The sequence below is a fragment of the Epinephelus fuscoguttatus genome, linkage group LG17 (assembly GCF_011397635.1).
Source record: "Epinephelus fuscoguttatus linkage group LG17, E.fuscoguttatus.final_Chr_v1".
NCBI classification, from domain to species: Eukaryota; Metazoa; Chordata; class Actinopteri; order Perciformes; family Serranidae; genus Epinephelus; species Epinephelus fuscoguttatus.
The window spans coordinates 41,994,483-42,014,103 of NC_064768.1; the positions used below are offsets into that span (position 1 = coordinate 41,994,483).

The 19,621-nt window shown below is 45.9% G+C and overlaps 1 protein-coding gene across 9 annotated transcripts in view; it reads left to right on the top strand.

Annotated features, from left to right (window-relative positions):
• LOC125904845 (regulating synaptic membrane exocytosis protein 2-like) overlaps positions 1–19,621 on the top strand; it is a 29,871-nt gene that overhangs the window by 3,229 nt on the left and 7,021 nt on the right. For 4 of the 9 annotated variants that reach the window (XM_049602509.1, XM_049602513.1, XM_049602516.1 and 1 more), the window contains exons 4-22: positions 109–284; positions 3,910–4,090; positions 4,797–5,034; positions 5,975–6,238; positions 10,323–10,387; positions 10,506–10,625; positions 10,840–10,939; positions 11,018–11,141; positions 11,229–11,275; positions 12,193–12,281; positions 12,389–12,424; positions 12,906–13,036; positions 13,156–13,327; positions 13,403–13,562; positions 13,986–14,009; positions 14,950–15,018; positions 15,148–15,283; positions 17,824–17,991; positions 18,604–18,713. In XM_049602509.1, the coding sequence (XP_049458466.1) occupies positions 109–284; positions 3,910–4,090; positions 4,797–5,034; positions 5,975–6,238; positions 10,323–10,387; positions 10,506–10,625; positions 10,840–10,939; positions 11,018–11,141; positions 11,229–11,275; positions 12,193–12,281; positions 12,389–12,424; positions 12,906–13,036; positions 13,156–13,327; positions 13,403–13,562; positions 13,986–14,009; positions 14,950–15,018; positions 15,148–15,283; positions 17,824–17,991; positions 18,604–18,713 (2,410 nt within the window). The remainder of the gene's footprint in view (positions 1–108; positions 285–3,909; positions 4,091–4,796; positions 5,035–5,974; positions 6,239–10,322; positions 10,388–10,505; positions 10,626–10,839; positions 10,940–11,017; positions 11,142–11,228; positions 11,276–12,192; positions 12,282–12,388; positions 12,425–12,905; positions 13,037–13,155; positions 13,328–13,402; positions 13,563–13,985; positions 14,010–14,949; positions 15,019–15,147; positions 15,284–17,823; positions 17,992–18,603; positions 18,714–19,621) is intronic. The other 5 variants (XM_049602514.1, XM_049602518.1, XM_049602510.1 and 2 more) reach the window with 4 other exon arrangements.

The following is a 19,621-nucleotide window of genomic DNA, read 5'->3' on the forward strand; positions in this document are numbered from 1 at the left end:
TAACATCCTTCAAATTCGGCCCTTTGAGGATCCTTTCTTGACTTTGAGAAACACCTAACATATTTATTTTCGTTACTTCCTGTTTATTTTTGTAACTTCCTGTTCCAGGTGATGTGGGTTTGTAACGTGTGCAGGAAGAAGCAGGAGATCCTCACGCGGTCGGGGGAGTTTCACTCCAACATGTCGCTGCTATCCATCGCCCACAGCTCACACGGGGTTCCATACACACCGACACAGGGGCCGCCAGGGGCCACGGGGCTGCTGAGCAACGGAGCCACTGAGCGGTCAGTAGATCCCTTGCAGAGGGCAGCCATCTTGTTGCCACATCTCATGGTCTTCTTCCAAGAAGTCCTGTTGTCTGTTGGTTAAAATTATGAATATACAGTTCCAATAGTTGTTTTAAGTAATAAATTCTAATAAGTTCTAATCGTTCAATTATTGAATATTCAGTTTCATTAGGATTTTAATGAAGGCAACGTCATTGACACAGACACATCAAAACCAAACTGATCCTTTACAGGGACTCATCAGGTCAGATGAACTCCCATCAGAAGGGAGGGGCTTAACAATGAGTGACGGCCAGTTGGTCAGACGAAGGGTTAATTAGTTTGCTCTGTTGTTTCTGACAGTGTCTGATGTAATCAGATTAACGGCTCAGAGAGGATTACTGCTGCTACTGTTAGACACAGCTACACACACAGGCTAACAACACACAGGCTAACAACACACAGGCTAACAACACGTAGGCTAACAACACACAGGCTAACAACACGTAGGCTAACAACACACAGGCTAACAACACAGGCTAACATCACACAGGCTATCAACACACAGGCTAACATCACACAGGCTAACAACACACAAGCTAACAACACACAGGCTAACAGCACACAGGTTAACAACACACAGGCTAACAACACACAGGCTAACAACACGTAGGCTAACAACACACAGGCTAACAACACACAGGCTAACATCACACAGGTTAACAACACACAGGTTAACAACACACAGGCTAACAACACGTAGGCTAACAACACACAGGCTAACAACACACAGGCTAACAACACACAGGCTAACAACACACAGGCTAACATCACACAGGCTAACAACACACAGGCTAACAACACACAGGCTAACAACACACAGGCTAACAACACACAGGCTAACAACACACAAGCTAACAACACACAGGCTAACAGCACACAGGTTAACAACACACAGGCTAACATCAATCAATCAATCAATCAATTTTATTTATACAGCCCAATATCACAAATCACAATTTGCCTCACAGGGCTTTACAGCATACGACATCCCTCTGTCCTTATGACCCTCACAGCTGATCAGGAAAAACTCCCCAAAAAACCCTTTAACGGGGAAAAAACGGTAGAAACCTCAGGAAGAGCAACTGAGGAGGGATCCCTCTTCCAGGACGGACAGACGTGCAATAGATGTCGTACAGAACAGATCAGCATAATAAATTAACAGTAATCCACATGACACAATGAGACAGAGAGAGAGAGAGAGAGAGAGAGAGAGATGCAGGTAATGACAGTAGCTTACAACAACATTAATGAAAGTAATAATATTATAGTTATAGTTCTGGCTACTGTGGTACAATATGTTGAAAGTATGTATTAATACCTGGCAGTATACATGTGTGACAATAGTCATATGTGTATAATAACAGTAGAAGTATGACTAATGACTAATGATGGCAGCAGCAGCAGGAGGCATCTGGCAGGACCACGGCAGCAGCACAACCACACACGTCACGCTGTCCAGGCACCGCTGTGATATGAGTTAATCTGAGAGACAGTGGAGCACAAAGGCTCCGGAGAAGAAGCCGAGTTAGTGACATGCAGAATGGCCGAGTTAGCAAGATGCAGTAATAGAATACGAGAAAGAGAAAGAGAGAGAGAAGAACATCACACAGATTAACAACACACAGGCTAACAAAACACATGCTAACAACACACAGGCTAACAGCACACAGGCTAACAAAACACATGCTAACAACACACAGGCTAACAGCACACAGGCTAACGGCACACAGGCTAACAGCACGCAGGCTAACAACACAGGCTAACAATACACAGGCTAACAACACACAGGCTAACAGCACACAGGCTAACAACACACATGGTAACAACACACAGGCTAACAACACAGGCTAACACACACAGGCTATCAACACACAGGCTAACACACACAGGCTAACAACACACATGCTAACAAAACACAGGCTAACAAAACACATGCTAACAACACACAGGCTAACAACACAGGCTAACAACCCACAGGATAACATCACTCAGGTTAACAACACACAGGCTAACAACACACATGCTAACAAAACACAGGCTAACAACACACATGCTAACAACACACAGGCTAACAACACACAGGTTAACAGCACACAAGCTAACAACACACGGGCTAACAGCACACAGGCTAACAACACACAGGCTAACAGCACACAGGCTAACAACACACAGGCTAATGACACACATGCTAACAAAACAGGCTAACAACACACAGGCTAACAACACAGGCTAACAACACACAGGCTAACAAAACACATGCTAACAACACACAGGCTAACAACACACAGGCTAATGACACACATGCTAACAAAACACAGGCTAATAAAATACAGGCTAATGACACACATGCTAACAAAGCACAGACTAACAACACACAGGCTCATAACAAAGGCTAATAACACAGTCGGGGATGGGGAGCAGTGAGGTCATGTCCTGTTTGGGAGGAGCCAGTGGTGAGTGAGAGTGGGCGGGGCTTCAGTTATGATCCAGATTACAGTCATAAAGCTGCTGAGTATGTGTGTGTGTGTGTGTGTGTGTATGTGTGTGTGTGTGTGTGTGTGTGTGTGTGAGTGTGGAGGTGAAGCTTCGACCAGCCGACAGACAAACTGTAAGAACCCCTTATTTCTTTATGATTCTATGATTGATTATCAACTGATTATTGTTTCTTGATCACTGTTGTGATGTCATCATGTTAAAGGTGTCGACCGATGGTGATTTTATTTAGAAGAAGTTTTATTATTATTGTGAGGAGATGTCAAAACACCTGAACATGTGGCAAGGCAAGGCAATTTTATTTATATAGCACCATTCATACACAAGGCAATTCAATGTGCTTTACAAGGGAAATATGTTAAGATAAAACATTAAAGGAACAATAGATCATTAAAAACAAAAGCTAAAAGCAAGAAAAACAGTGCAGAAAATGCATTTAAAAAGCAAACATAAAGCAAAAGCAACAGCAGACAAATATAAAAACAATACCTACAGATTATCCTAACAATAAGTTACGTATCTAGTTCACTGGTAAGCTGCAGTAAATAGTCATGTTTTAAGCCCTGATTTAAATGTGTTGACAGTTTCAGCCGACCTCAGATATTCTGGAAGTTTGTTCCACAGGCGGGGAGCATAGAAACTAAAGGCTGCTTCACCTTGTTTGGTTTTGATCCTGGGAACACTGAGTAAACCTGTTCCAGATGATCTGAGGGGTCTGGATGCTTCATGTGTGCTGAATTTCAGGTCAATCTGACATACGTTGGTTGTGGCCTTAATGCTGATGATAATAATAGTAATAATAATTAGAATCAGCTTTAGAATCAGAATCAGATGATCAATGATAATGATAACAATGATGGTGATGATGACATTAACATCATATAGTATAATATGGAAAATGATGGTATACATAAGGAGAACGTGAAAGATTGGATAATAGTATCGCATTGCATCGTATTGTATCGTATCTCATCGCAGAAAGAAGGAACCCACAATCACGTTTTCTTGGCGAATGGTGACCACGTGCATGTGTTAGCTAAACTTCCTCCTCCTCCTCTCTGATTTGTCCGTTCCGTGTGATTGACAGGAAGCCGAGCCCCTTGGGGTCGTATTATGATGGTGGGGGGGGCAGGATGCCTCGCTCGCCCTCTGATCACGGTCTGGTCCGCCGCACTCGCTCGCCGCACGGCTGCCATGGTAATGGGGAGGAGGAGCTGCGGGTCCGAAGGCAACCAATCAGAGATGGGCGCGGCCGCTGGCACTCACAGGTGAGTCTGTTACGACAGTTATACAATACAATAACATTTATTTGTTTAAGAAGGGACAATGTACATCAATAAACATTCCTTTTAAAGAAAAGGAAAAAGAAAATGTAGATGCACCCAATTGCAGCCAGGGGCTGATTTATATTGGTAGTCCCCCTGCCAGGTGTTTATCAGCATAGTTCCTAAGAGGTAATATAAAATCAATACAGTACACATAGAATATACAATTACAGTATGAGACATTAACACACATAACAGTCTTATCGTTGCAGCATAGAGTCAGCCAGCGACACATAACAGAAGTATTGCACACATCATGTTGCCTCCAGTGCCTTAAGTATGTATATGCTTTACGCCGTGTTTCTGGATGCAACCAGGTAACGAGCAGGCGGGGGAGAGGGGGCTGTATGGGGTGTGTGGATAGTGTGTTAGCCTGTAGCAATGCAGAGTCCAGTACATGGTTCTTGTTGTGGTTGTGATCAGTTGTGATAGATGACAGTAATAGATGTAGAGACATTGGGGGTTAAAGTGCTGGAGTAATGTAAAACATTAGAAATTAAAGTGCTGTAGAGCTATTTTAGAACTAGAACTGTTAGTTACTTTGCAAAGTACATGGTAAACATTTGAGCCTGAGATCAGGAAAAAAAAAAAAAAAGTAATAGAACTGAAGTGTATGTGTTGGTTCTCACCATTTCCTCTTCTGGTTCAGGACCATCCTCTGGACCTGGTTCAGGATGAGCGCGAGCGGCGGCGACGGGAGGAGGAGGAGGAATTTCAGGCTCGTTACCGTAGTGACCCTAACCTGGCTCGTTACCCAGTGAAGCCGCAGCCGAGCGAGGAAGCCATGAGGATGTTAGCTCAGGTCGGCAGAGTCCGCCACCAACGGCGTCACAGTGACGCTTCCCTGGAAACCGCCGAGCCCGGCCATCCGGCCCTGAGACATACAGGTACGAATACAGAGCCATCAACCTTTTAGTTCAGGGAACAGAACCAACGACCTGTTAGTTCAGGGAACAGAACTGTGGACATGTTAGTTCAGGGAGCAGAACCAACGACCTGTTAGTTCAGGGAACAGAACTGTGGACATGTTAGTTCAGGGAACAGAACCAACGACCTGTTAGTTCAGGGAACAGAACTGTGGACATGTTAGTTCAGGGAGCAGAACCGTCAACCTGTTAGTTCAGGGAACAGAACCAACGACCTGTTAGTTCAGGGAACAGAACTGTGGACATGTTAGTTCAGGGAGCAGAACTGTGGACATGTTAGTTCAGGGAGCAGAACCGTCGACCTGTTAGTTCAGGGAACAGAACCAACGACCTGTTAGTTCAGGGAACAGAACTGTGGACATGTTAGTTCAGGGAGCAGAACCAACGACCTGTTAGTTCAGGGAACAGAACCAACGACCTGTTAGTTCAGGGAGCAGAACCAACGACCTGTTAGTTCAGGGAACAGAACTGTGGACATGTTAGTTCAGGGAGCAGAACCATCGACCTGTTAGTTCAGGGAACAGAACCAACGACCTGTTAGTTCAGGGAACAGAACTGTGGACATGTTAGTTCAGGGAACAGAACCAACGACCTGTTAGTTCAGGGAGCAGAACCAACGACCTGTTAGTTCAGGGAACAGAACTGTGGACATGTTAGTTCAGGGAACAGAACCAACGACCTGTTAGTTCAGGGAGCAGAACTGTGGACATGTTAGTTCAGGGAACAGAACCAACGACCTGTTAGTTCAGGGAACAGAACTGTGGACATGTTAGTTCAGGGAGCAGAACCGTCGACCTGTTAGTTCAGGGAACAGAACCAACGACCTGTTAGTTCAGGGAACAGAACTGTGGACATGTTAGTTCATGGAACAGATCAGTCTAACTCGTGTTCTTCCTCGCAGCGCTTCGTCAGAATCGGCTTCAGGGATTGGTCGGAGGTCAGAGGTCGTTCTCTGTGGACCGGACAGTCAATCATGTCAGTCCCACATCTCCCCGCCGCAGCCCCTTACCTCGGCAGCACCTCGACCCTAGCTCTGCCCTCAAGAGGAAGACGACCAATGAGAGAGGGTGGAGAATGGGGAAGATGCATGTGATTGGTAGCTTCAGCAGCTCAGAGGAGGATCTGGCAATCACGCCCGACTACAACAGCTGTGACGAGCCTGACAGTAAGTCGCTATATGCAAACTGCTAGTTATATGGGGCTAGGTGGCTACATGCTAACTACTATATGAGGCTAGGTGGTTACTTGCTAACTACTAATTTTATGAGGCTAGGTGGCTACATGCTAACTGCAAATTATATGTGGCTAAGTGGCTACGTGCTAACTGCTAAGTATATGAGGCTAGGTGGCTACATGCTAACTGCTAATTAAATGAGACTTGGTGCTACATGCTAACTGCTAATTATATAAGGCTAGGTGGCTACAGGCTAACTGCTAATTATGTCACGCTAAGTTGCTACATGCTAACTGTTAATTATATTAGTCTAGGTGGCTACATCCTAACTGCTAATTAAATGAGGCTAGTAGCTACATGCTAAATGCTAATTATATGAGGCCAGGTGGCTACATGCTAATTGCTAATTATATGAGGCTAGGTGGCTATATGCTAACTGCTAATTATATGAGGCTAGGTGGCTACAGGCTAACTGCTAATTATATGAGGCTAAGTGGCTACATGCTAACTGCTAATTATATGAGGCTAGGTGGCTACAGGCTAACCGCTAATTATATGAGGCCAGGTGGCGATAGGCTAACTGCTAATTATATGAGGCTAGGTGGCTACATGCTAATGATAATTCTGAAATCAATAAAATCATTTTAAATAAATTAAAGTTGCTTTCATAAAGTTAATGAAATCATTTTAAATGAACTGTTAAAAATAATTTTCTAATAAATGAAAATGAAAATAATTTATAAATCATTTTCATCATTTAAATCAATTAAAAACTCATCTTCAAATCAGTAAACATTTTTTATATTAATGAAATCATTTTTTACTCAATATAAAGTAATTTTCAAATTCATAAAATAATTTTTAAATCAACAAAAAAATCATTTTTAGATTAATAACAATCATTTTAAATCGATAAAATTATTTTTAATCAGTGAACACATTTTTTTTTTAAATTTCCAAGAATATTTAGATCAGTAAAAGCAATTTAAAATTATTTAAAAACTAATTTTCAATCAATAAAAATCATTTTTAAATCAATAAAATAATTGGGATGAAATGATTGATAAATCGTTTTGTAAAATCATTTTTAAATCAATTAAATATTTTTTAACAAATTATATTCTTTTTTATACCAATGAAATCGTTTTCTTTCAATCTCTTAAAAATGAGATCAATAAAATCATTTTAAAATCAATACTTTGTTTCAGATTATTGTCAGACCAGCTAACAGTGACTTCAGTTTGAAAGGTTTCTGTGTAGCATCATCACAGAGTCTCTGCAGCACAGACACTCATTAGCTCAGTGAAAATCTCCTCCCACTGAGCTGCTGCACCTGCACCTGCACCTGACGGACACCAGGGGGCTCCTCTGAGAACACTGAAAACACTGACAACACTGTGAGAACACAACACACAACCGTGGGTTCCTGCTTGTTCTGCAGACGTTCTACTGGGTGAAAAAGTTGCTCTGTCATGTTGTTGTATTGCTGATGGTTCTGTTGCTGCTCTGACAGGGTTCTACTGAGTTCTAATGCTTCTATTCTGTGGGTTGATTCTGAGGTTCTCCTGGGTTCTTTACTGATGTCTGGGGTTGCTCTGATTCATGTATCGCTCAATCTGCTGCAGCAAAATGTTGCAGTTGCTAAACACGTTGCAGTTAATCATGTTGCAGTTGATGGTCATGTTGCAGTCGCTGATCATGTTGCAGTTGATCATGTTGCAGTTGAACAAGTTACAGTTGATCATGTTGCAGTTGATCATGTTGCAGTTGATGATAATGTTGCAGTTGCTGATCATGTTGCAGTTGATCATGTTGCAGTTGAACAAGTTGCAGTTGATCATGTTGCAGTTGAAGATGTTACAGTTGATCATGTTGCAGTTGATGATCATGTTGCAGTTGAAGATGTTGCAGTTGCTGATCATGTTGCAGTTGCTGATCATGTTGCAGTTGATCATGTTGCAGTTGGAGAATTTGCAGTTGATCATGTTGCAGTTGCCACAGGTCGTCTGTCAGAAATCAGGCATCATGTTGATGAGTTAATCCGTTGCCTGCATGTGACTGGACCAGAGGTCACCTGGTCAGAGATTCTGAGCTCTGATTGGCTCAGAGGGTTCTTGGCTCCGCCCGTCAGGTCTTGAGGTGACGGAGCAGCTCAGAATCTCTGTAGCCGCCACCCTGAAGACACCTAGGGAGAACTGACAACCAGGAGAACCTTCAACAGACCCTCAGACCTCACTTATCCAGGCCTGGAGAACCCTGGAGGATCCTGAAGGATCCTGAGAACCCGCCTGAAAATCTGATCCACAATAGAGCAGAACTCTCCCCACCCCCCCACCCCCGGATGCTCTGGTGCCGTCGGGCCGCCGTCTCTGCTGTGGTACAATTGGATTAAAAGAGGAGAGTGTGGATTACCCAGCCTGCCTCAGGAGTCACTGAAGAGGGACAAGAATAGAAACAGAGACCGCAGGAGGCAATGCAACTGTTGACCAAGCAGACAACAACCTGTCTGCACACCTGACGGAGAACGTCATAGCAACTGCTGGATCCTGCGGTGGTCTGGAGGGTCTGGGAGACCTGCTGGATTTTGACGGCTCTGGTCTGGTGGAGGGGCGGGAGGAGACAAGCAGGATCAAGGCTGGAGTGTTGCTAACAGCTAGCAAACCTCTGCTAGCATCTAGTTTATTATTTAACCTTCAAACTAGCTGCAGGCTAAGCTACAGGTCAAGCTAACAACAGGCTGATAACAAGCCAACGACCAGCTAAAAACAGGCGAATAAGAATAATAACAGGCTAGTAATATGCTAACAAGAGGCTAATCATAGGCTAATGATAGGCTAACCACTTGATAATAACAAGGTAATAACAGGCTAAGAGGAGGCTCATAATATGCTAACAAAGGGCCAATTATAGGCTAATAATAGGCTAACAACTTGCTAATAACAAGGTAATAACATGCTGAAAAGAAGCTAATAACAGGCTAAGATGAGGTTAAGAAGAAGTTAGTTACAGGCTAACAAGAAGCTAATTATAGGCAAATAACAGGCTAACAACTTGCTTATAACAAGGTTATAACAGGCTGACAAGAGACTAGTAACGGGCTAAGAAAAGAGCTAATACGAGGCTAAAAGTAGGCTAAAAACCAGCTATTAGGATAATAACAGGCTAACACAAGATTAACAACAAGCTAATAACAGGCTAAGAACAAGCTAACAATCAACAAATAACCAAATAATGGGCTAACCCGAGTCCAACAAAAAGTTGTCAACAGGCTAACAAGCGGCTTATAGTAGGCAAACAACCAGCTAATAACTGGTTGATCAAGATTAACAACAACTAATAACAGGCTGAAACAAGAGAATAACAAGCTAATAAAAGGCTAACAAGAGGCTAATATTAGGCTAACAGGAGGCTAACAACCAGCTAAGAACAAGCTAATAACAGGCTGATAGTAGACTAACAAGAAGCTTTTAAGAGACGTAAACTAGGCTAACAAGAGGCCAATAACAAGCTAATGAAAGGCTTACAACCAGCCAACTCTCTGAACTCCTGTTAGCTTAGCATTAAGCTAACAACAGAAGACAGAGAGATGGGCTCAGTGTTTGGACTCAGTTAATCTATCACAGACAGGTATGAGGTGCTCTGCAGCCTGCAGACAGAGCTCAGGGCAAACGGCATCCATAGACACAGCCATCATCTTCTTCCTCTGCTGACACCTCTTCCTCCTCCTCCTCCTCCTTCTCCTTCTCCTCCTCTTCCTCCTCCTCCATGGCGTTCACACAGACCTGTGAGTACTGCAGTGTGTGTGTGTGTGTGTGTGTGTGTGTGTTTAAAGCTGCTTTGATGGATTACAGACATGTTGAGACCGTGTGTGTGTGTGTGTGTGTGTGTGTGTGTGTGTGTGTGCGCGCGTGTGTAAGCTGCAGACTCAGGGTTCACACACATTTTCCTGGACAAACGTTCAGGACTTTTCCAGGTTTTCCATGGCTGTGGGAGTTCAACATCTTGTGTTCAAGTTTAGTTTGAAATGTCTGACCTCTGACCTTTTCTCTCTCTTCTCTGGATGTCTGGTTGCTAGGAGACATGGACAGCCAATGGTGGGATCATGGTTCCTGGCACGGCGAGCCTGCACCCATGTCTATGGTAGGACTAAGCCCCGCTCCTTCCATTAATCCCCCCTCCGTGTCAGGATCAATACATCTGATCAGCGTTGTTGTTTGTTGCTGTTGCTAAGCAACCACATGTGTTTACTCCTAATCAGCATCCGGTCACCTGGCAACCATCCAAAGATGGGGAGCGTCTGATTGGTCGGATTCTGCTGAATAAGAGGATGAAGGATGGAACGGTTCCCGCGGATACAGGAGCACTGCTGGGACTGAAGGTCACGCCCACTTCTTCTTCTTCCTCTTCTTCTTCTTCCTCCTCTTCTTCTTCCTCTTCTTCTTCTTCTTCTTCCTCTTCTTCTTCCTCTTCTTCTTCTTCTTCTTCTTCCTCCTCTTCTTCTTCCTCTTCTTCTTCTTCTTCTTCTTCTTCTTCTTCTTCTCCTTTTTCTCCTCCTCCTCCTCCTCTTCCTGACATTCTCTCCTGCTTTTCAGGTGGTCGGGGGGAAGATGACGGACTCGGGTCGTCTCTGTGCGTTCATCACTAAGGTGAAGAGAGGAAGTCTGGCTGACACTGTGGGACACCTGAGGCCAGGTAAACACACCTGAGTCTAGGTAAAGTGAAGTGTCCCGATATAAACACAGACGTTCTCACAGGTGTGTCTTCCCTCAGGTGATCAGGTTCTAGAGTGGAACGGTCGGGTTCTTCAGGGAGCCACGTTTAATGAAGTTTACAACATTATCCTGGAGTCCAAACCAGAACCGCAGGTGGAGCTGGTGGTGTCCCGCCCACTCGGGTAAGTCGAAGGTCAACGTCACTGAGCTGGAACAGACAAGAAGAAGGAACATTCTGTAATCAGATTATGGTGTCTTCTGTTCCTCAGAGACGTTTCCAGAACAACAGACGGCTCCCACGTCCAGTTGGACTCCAGTGAGTTTATTACACATCGAAATGACCACAAAGACACACAAAACAACCACAAAGAAGCATTAAATGACTGCAGAGACACAAAACAACCACAAAGACGCGTTAAATGACCAAAAAGACACTCAAAACAACCACAAAGAGACAAAAAACATCCTCAAAGAGGCATTAAATGACCACAAAGAGACACAAAACAACCACAAAGAGACACGAAACAACCACAAAGAGGCATTAAATGACTGCAGAGACACAAAAAAACCACAAAGAGACACAAAACAACCACAAAGAGGCATTAAATGACTGCAATGTGACACAAAACAACCACAAAGACGCGTTAAATGACCAAAAAGACACTCAAAACAACCACAAAGAGACAAAAAACATCCTCAAAGAGGCATTAAATGACCACAAAGAGACACAAAACAACCTCAAAGAGACACGAAACACCCACAAAGAGGCATTAAATGACCGCAAAGAGACACAAAACAACCACAAAGAGGCATTAAATGACCGCAGTGTGACACAAAACAACCACAAAGAGACATTAATTGACCGCAGAGACACAAATCAACTACAAAGAGACAAGAAACAACCACAAAGAGGCATTAAATGACCGCAGTGTGACACAAAACAACCACAAAGAGACACAAAACAACCACAAAGAGGCATTAAATGACCGCAAAGAGACACGAAACACCCACAAAGAGACATTAAATGACCGCAAAGAGACACGAAACACCCACAAAGACACTCAAAACAACCACAAAGACACTCAAAACAACCACAAAGAGAGACAAAACAACCACAAAGACACTCAAAACAACCACAAAGAGAGACAAAACAACCACAAAGGGACACAAAACAACTACAAAGAGACAGGACAAGACTTAGTTCTCTTTACGTTCTCTTTATGTTCTCTGCAGGTTCCAGTTCCTTTGACTCTCAGAAAGTTGGTCCGTCCATCTCTGTCACGTCTCCCATGAGCCCCAGCGTTCTCTCCGGACAGGTGTCTGTAAGTTTACCCAGCATGCACTGCACGACCACATGGCTCCCCTCCCCCACAGCCAATCAGCTCTCAGTTAATAGCCATTTCCATGGTGATGTGTGTGTATGTTTCAGACTGGAAACAGGCGTCCTCTGGTTCCAAGAATTCAGGTAACCATAGATTCAGAGAGGAGTGAGACGTCTGTCTGTTCTGCCCGTCTGTGGTTCTCTTCATAGTTTTAAGCCCCGCCCACAATCCGGTTACCAAGCAAACAGTGGCTAGGCAGTAGCTGTCAGATACATGTAGTGCAGTAGAGGTTCCACTGAGCTCTGTTGGGTCCCCGTCTGTTGTTTGTGGTTCTTCTGCGGTTCTTCTGGGTTACTCTCTTGTGGTTGAGGGTTCTACTGGTGTTCTACAGGGCTCTCGATGTTTTATTGAGTTTGTGCCTGGGTTCTGTGGTGTTCTATGGGGTGCTGTTCTGTCTGCTCTGTTACACAAGGTTCTGCTTTGTTCTGGTGTGCTCTTTTACTGCTCCTGGTCCGTAGGGACCCTGTTTTACAGGGTTCTCCTCCTGTTGCCTGAGATTCCTCTGCTGTTCTGTAAGTTGTAGGTTCTGTTCTGTCGTTGATGCTGCTGTCCTGATCTCTACAGGTGAAGCTGTGGTACGATAAAGTCGGTCATCAGCTGATTGTCACGGTTCTCGGAGCCAAAGAACTTCCTGTCAGAGACGACGGCCGACCGAGGAACCCTTACGTTAAGATCTACTTCCTGCCGGACAGAAGGTATAAAAAAGAACCAGTCAGTTCTATGTAGAACCTCCAGAACCTCTGGTCTGGTTCTGTGTAAGCAGCAGTGGGTCCTGCTCTGTGATTAGCTGTTGATCATCTCCCCCTTATCGCAGTGATAAGAGTAAGCGCAGAACAAAGACGGTGAAGAAATCAGTGGAACCTCGGTGGAACCAGACCTTCATGTACTCTCCAGTCCACCGGCGGGAGTTCAGAGAACGGATGTTGGAGTTGACGGTTTGGGATCAGGCACGAGTCCGAGAGGAGGAGAGCCAGTTCCTGGGAGAGGTCAGAACGTTCATGGAGAACACATAGAACTCGACATGTTCCATACATGTACTGACAGCTGTCTCTGTGTCTCAGGTCCTCATAGAGCTGGAGTCGGCTCTGCTAGACGATCAGCCTCACTGGTACAAACTGCAGCTCCATGACGTTTCCTCGGTGCCGCTTCCCAATGCCTCCCCCTACCTGCAGAGGAGAGGACTGCAGCCTGAGGACACCCCGCCCAGCAGGAGGCTGCAGAGTGAGACTCACAGAACATTCACTGAGAGTACACACAGAGTACACACTGAGAGTACACACAGAGTACACACTGAGAGTACACACAGAGTACACACTGAGAGTACACACAGAGTACACACAGAGTACACACTGAGTACACACAGAGTACACACTGAGAGTACACACAGAGTACACACTGAGAGTACACACAGAGTACACACTGAGTACACACTGAGAGTACACACTGAGAGTACACACTGAGAGTACACACAGAATACACACAGAGTACACACTGAGAGTACACACTGAGAGTACGCACAGAGTACACACTGAGAGTACACACAGAGTACACACTGAGAGTACACACTGAGAGTACACACTGTTTTGTTTATTTGTTCTTCTTCTGTTGACTTTGTTTTACTTTTCTCCCATGATGCTTTGCCAGACAAAGGTCCGTACTATAACTCAGGTAATGACACGTGTGTGTGTGTGTGTGTGTGTGTGTGTGTGTGTGTGTGTGTTTGTGTGTCTCTATTTCAAGGTTCTCTAAGAAGGTCTCAGTGGTCTTTAGTTGAGATCTCAGAGATCCCTGTCGGGGTTCTGTAGGTTCTGAGTGGAGTTCCAGTGGTCTTTTATATCTAACAGACCTCCAGATGGTTTGAGGTGGTTCCAATTGTCTTCAAAGCCACCCCAGTGCTACAAGATGGTTACAAAAGTCTGTGGTGATGCCTCAATGGTTCATGAAGTGGTTCTTCCTTGAGGGGGTTCTAAAGATGCTTTAAGGTCCAACTCTTCTCCAGAAGGTTCTAGCGGTACTCTCTGCGAGGTTTACCCAGCTGTGTTTCAGAGGCTGATGAGATTCCAGGGTTCCTTAAAAATGTGTTTGGGGTCTACGGGCATCCGGACAGGGGTCTGGGATTCCAGAAATCCTTGTGGTGATGGCTCAGTCCTCTTTATGTCCCGAGTGCTCAAGAATCATCAGAAATGTTCTAGGGTTCGGAAAGGGGGGTCCAGTTGTCTTCAAGACAGTCCTGGGGATCTAAGAGAGGCTGGTGAGATCTAAGGTCATTTTGAGGGTCTCAGTGGTCTTCATGGGGGGTTCAGAGTCATTGCAGGGAGTCTGAATGTGTCATTTGCTGTTCCAATAATCTATAACCAACTCCAGGAGCTCTTTAAAGGGTCTAGATGTGGTTAAGGGGGTTTCAGTAGTCCTTGAGGTGTTCCCAGGGAGGTTTCAGGGGAGGTTATGTGGTAAAATCTGAAACTATTGTTGAATGTTTGTGTGTGGAATCAGGAGGTTCTTATCTCCCTGTGCGGTTCCTGTGGGTCAGATTAGTTGACCTTCCTGTGGAGGATTACCGACGAGCTGCTTACAGGATTAAAGCTCCGCCCTCTCTGTGTCTCTGCAGGGTCTCAGAGGATCAGTGACAGTGAGTTCTCAGACTATGACTGTGAAGACGGCATCGGGGTGATATCAGGTGAACTCCATGTCCCATCATGCACTACAGCCCCTGCAGCTCAGATCTTGGTCTGACTGAGTCCTAAGAGCCAGACTCTTGGTCAGGGTTGATGGTTCAGCCTCCTCTTCCTCTTCCCTTTGTGTCCAGATTACAGACAGAATGGGCGGGATTTTCACAGCTCCACCCTCTCAGTGCCAGAGCAAGTCATGTCGTCCAATCACTGCTCTCGATCAGATGTGGTCAGGATGAGGTCACGGTCGCCGAGCCAACCGCCTCCTCACAGGTAACCAGCTGAGGAGACTGAGCTTCCTGAAAGGCCTCACATTCATTTTACACCACTTCATTCTTTCATCATCCCTCACCCTCTGACCCCCAGACCCCTACAGCCTGACCTCTGACTCCTTGGTCCTTTGACTGCCTGACCCTCTGACTCCCTGATCACTGACCCCCAAACCCCTACGTCCTGACCTCTGACCCCTTAACCCTTTGACCTCTGTCTCCCTGATCTCTGACCCCAAACCCCTGACTCCCTGACCCTCTGACTTATGACCCCCATTCCCTACACCCTGACCTCTGACATCCTGACCTCTGACTCCCCAACCCTCTGACATCCGACTCTCGATTACTGACCCCCTAACCACTACGCCCTGACCTCTGACCCATTACCAACTGACCTCTGACCCTTTAACCCCTACACCCTGATCTTTGACCCTCAAACCCCTGTGCTCTGACCTCTGACTCCCTGACTCTCTGACTCCCTAATCCTCTGACTTCTTACTCCCTGATCTCTGAACCCCTAACTCCTGACCCTCTATGCACTGACCTCTGACTCCATGGCCCTTTGACTCTCTGACCCACTGACCTCTGACTCCCTGATGTCTGACCCCCTAACCCCTGACCCTCTACATACTGACTTCTGACTACCAAACCTTTTACCTCTGGTTGCCAGCGTTACCCCTCTGTACCCGTTGTACCGCGAAGATGCCGTGCGGCTGCTGCGAGGCTCCAAACTAAGCCGAGCATACTCTGACGCCAGCCAATACAGCAGCCTAGAAAGGTAACTTTCAGTACCAGCTGTAGTCTTGGTCGTAGCACTGGTTGTACTGCTGATTTTACTGGATGCAGAACAGGCCCTGGTCTTAGTACTGGTCCGTCTTACTGTCTGTCTCTGAACATTCAGGAGACCAATGAGGAGAATGTCAGTTGCCACCTCTCTGGATTCCCATGACAGGTACTGCAGCTGTAGAAGGAACAACCACAGTAGCACTTTAAATAGTGTAGTTATAGCTGCAGTTGTTGCAGTAGTTGTAGATGCAGTAGTTTTAGTAGTTGTAGTTGCAGTAGCTGAAGTTGCAGTAGTTGCAGTAGTTGCATCAGTAGTTGAAGTAGATATAGTAGTTTCAGTAGAAGTTGCAGTAGTTGTGGTAGTTGCAGTAGTAGTTGTAGATGCAGTAGTTGTAGTAATAGTTGTCATAATTGTAGTTGCAGTAATTGTAGTTGCAGTAATTGTAGTTGCAGTAGTTGTAGTAGTTGCAGAGTTGCAGTAGCTGAAGCTGCAGTAGTTGTTGTCGTTGCAGTAGTTTTAGTTGCAGTAGTTGCAGCAGTAGCTGCAGTAGTTGTAGTAGGTGCAGTAGTAGTTGCAGGGGTTGTAGTTGTAGTTGTAGTTGTAGTTGCAGAAGTTGTAGTAGTTGTAGTTGCAGAGTTGCAGTAGTAGTTGCAATAGGTGCAGTAGTAGTTCCCAGTAGTAGTTGCAGTAGTAGTTGTAGTAGGTGTAGTTGCAGAGTTGCAGTAGTAGTTGCAGTAGGTGCAGTAGTAGTTGCAGCAGTAGTTGCAGTGGTAGTTGCAGCAGTCGCAGTAGTTGCAGTAGTAATTGTAGTAGTTGCAGCAGTAGTTGCAGTGGTAGTTGCAGCAGTCGCAGTAGTTGCAGTAGTAGTTGTAGTAGGTGCAGTAGTAGTTGCAGGGGTTGTAGTTGTAGTAGTTGCAGTAGTTGTAGTAGTTGTAGTTGCAGAGTTGCAGTAGTAGTTGCAGTAGGTGCAGTAGTAGTTCCCAGTAGTAGTAGTTGCAGCAGTAGTTGCAGTAGGTGCAGTAGTATTTCCCAGTAGTAGTTGCAGCAGTAGTTGCAGTAGGTGCAGTAGTATTTCCCAGTAGTAGTTGCAGCAGTAGTTGCAGTAGGTGCAGTGGTAGTCGCAGGATAAAAGTTGTGACTTGGTCATCATTGTGTTTCTCTGTGTGTCAGATATTTTAATGGTCCGACACAAACTGGACCGATGTGGACGAACCACGTGATGAATGGGAGCTGTGAGGACTACAGGTGAGCTTATGGGTAATGTAGTGTTAGCCAGAGGATGACACCGGCTGAAAGCAGTCGTAGTATTACTGAAAGAGATATACCTCCTGTCAGTGAGGGGGGGTCTGAGTTTGAGGGGGCGTGGCCTGTGCAGGTGCAGACATGTCTGACGTGTTTCTGTTCTTCAGTCAGGACGTCATTCCCGATTTCCCCTATGAAGCGGACGCTTATGATGACGAACTGCTGAGGTAAACGGACAGTTTGACTCAGGGATGGTAGACAGGTGTAGGTGTAGAGGACATTAGTCTTACTTACTCCCTTTCTCCCTTACCGCCTACTTCCTTTGCTCCCTCCCTGAGGCCTCATGGGAAATGTAGTGCCAAATAAGTGACTTACTGTTTATCCACCTCGCAGCCGCTCCACAGGTACAACCGTCCTGGCAGTCGTCAAGGTGACGTGACTAACTAACCCCTCCCGCAGGTGCAGCAGTGGTTGTCACGGCTACAACGGTTGACAGTTGTCATGGTGATGTGCAGGTTCAGCCGGGGGATGGACCGGCGGGATTACTACAGTCGTTCTCGCTCGGCTGACCAGCGAGCGATGGCTGACCGACCCGTCTACGCACGCTCCCACTCCACCGACAGAGCTGACTCCGCCCACTTTAGGTCCAGACGCTCCGCCCCCCCCTCACCTGCCCTGACCAGGTGATCCGACCCAGACCATTAGGAAAGCAGCTCTGCCTCCGCAGTGTTTGTTGAATGAAGCAGAGAAGCATGACGTCTGTTTGAACAATGGCCACACCCCTACTCGTTTAACCCCTCCCCCTCTGTGTCCTGATTGGCTCACAGTGTGTTATTTTCTTTCTACATGTGTTTAATATCTATTTTATTTGTTTGGCAGCATGCTGGAGCTGATTGGCTGTTTGTTGGTTGATTATTTGTTTGCTAACATGTGCTAACATTAGCGACCATTAGCGAGTTTGTGTTTCCTTGGTTAATGAAGGAATGGCCTGCTTTACTCTGCCTCTGATTGGCTCACCCCGTCATTCTTACCATAACCCTTTCCAGTGTCAACCAACCTAACCAACAGAAGCAACAAGTACGAACCAACCACAATGAGACTAGGGTGGGTCATTCCTTCACTATCCTAGCATGTGCAAATTCACCACCCTCAGCACTATTAGAGTTTTAGCCACTAGCTTTTTGTTAGCTAACGTAGCATGCCTAGCTTAACCTTTGACCTTTGGCCTTGCAGGTGCTGCCTTGCCTCCCTCTGATCAGATTGGTAGATTGAGTCCCTTGTTTTTGTTCCGACAGGGCGAACCCACGAGGCGGATCCGCCCAGACGAGTCCAACGGGAACGCCAGTCTGCAGCCGCCGAGGACGCCAGCTGCCCATCGTCCCGCCCAAAGGAGCACCGGAGAGAAGTACGTCTGTTAGTTACCTGTCAGGTGACGTGTCAGATCAACTGACTACCTGCCAGCAGCGTTCATGCTGATCAGCAGGGGCCACAGTTACAGTACCTGGAACTACCTTTGGTCCTGGTATTAGTGGGGATGCCCCTTGATGCGAGTATAGCCCCAATGACAAGCCCCCCCCAACCCTCGCAACATGTTTGGGTTTGGGTTTAGAAGGTTTGAGCATGGTGGCCTGGGAGATGTAGTCCCTCCACGAGGTCCAAGGAAGTGTTCCAGGATCATCACAGGGTCTGAGTCTCTAGCCTCTGAGTCTGAGCACATTTGCCTTAAAAGTGTTTTTAGCTGTTCCAGGATCCATGAAGAGTCCTTGTCCAGGGGCCTTATTTATAAAACAGTGCGCAGGAAAGGTGACGTACGAACAAAGAGCTTAGTGCAGAAAGTGCTTATGCACAAAAATATCCTGATATCTTGCCCCACCCATAGGTGCCTATAAATGGCCACTGAAACGAATGAAATGGTAGTGGCATGTTTTTCAGGTGTGCCACATTGTACAACACAGCACCGGCACAGCTTGGTTCCTGTGGGTGCTTCTTAGCAACACCAGGCCCAATGCAGCGCAGAGATCCAGCAGCACTGGGCATGGCAGTCAGAACCAGCTTATAAGCCACTCATCATTGTTGGCCAGTAGGTCCTGCTGGTTCCTGAATATCCACTCCCTCCGAAATCTCCCATCCACCACATAAGCCATCGTACATCTTTACACACTGTGATCCTATTGTCCTGATGGTGGTCTTGGTCTTGGTCCTGGTTTGGGTGATTAGCAAGCTAATAAAAGTAGCATATGTCATTTTCCCTGGCCGAGTCCTCCAGCTGTCTCTGAGGGATCCCTCCAAGAACCTCCACCTTAATGTGGTGGG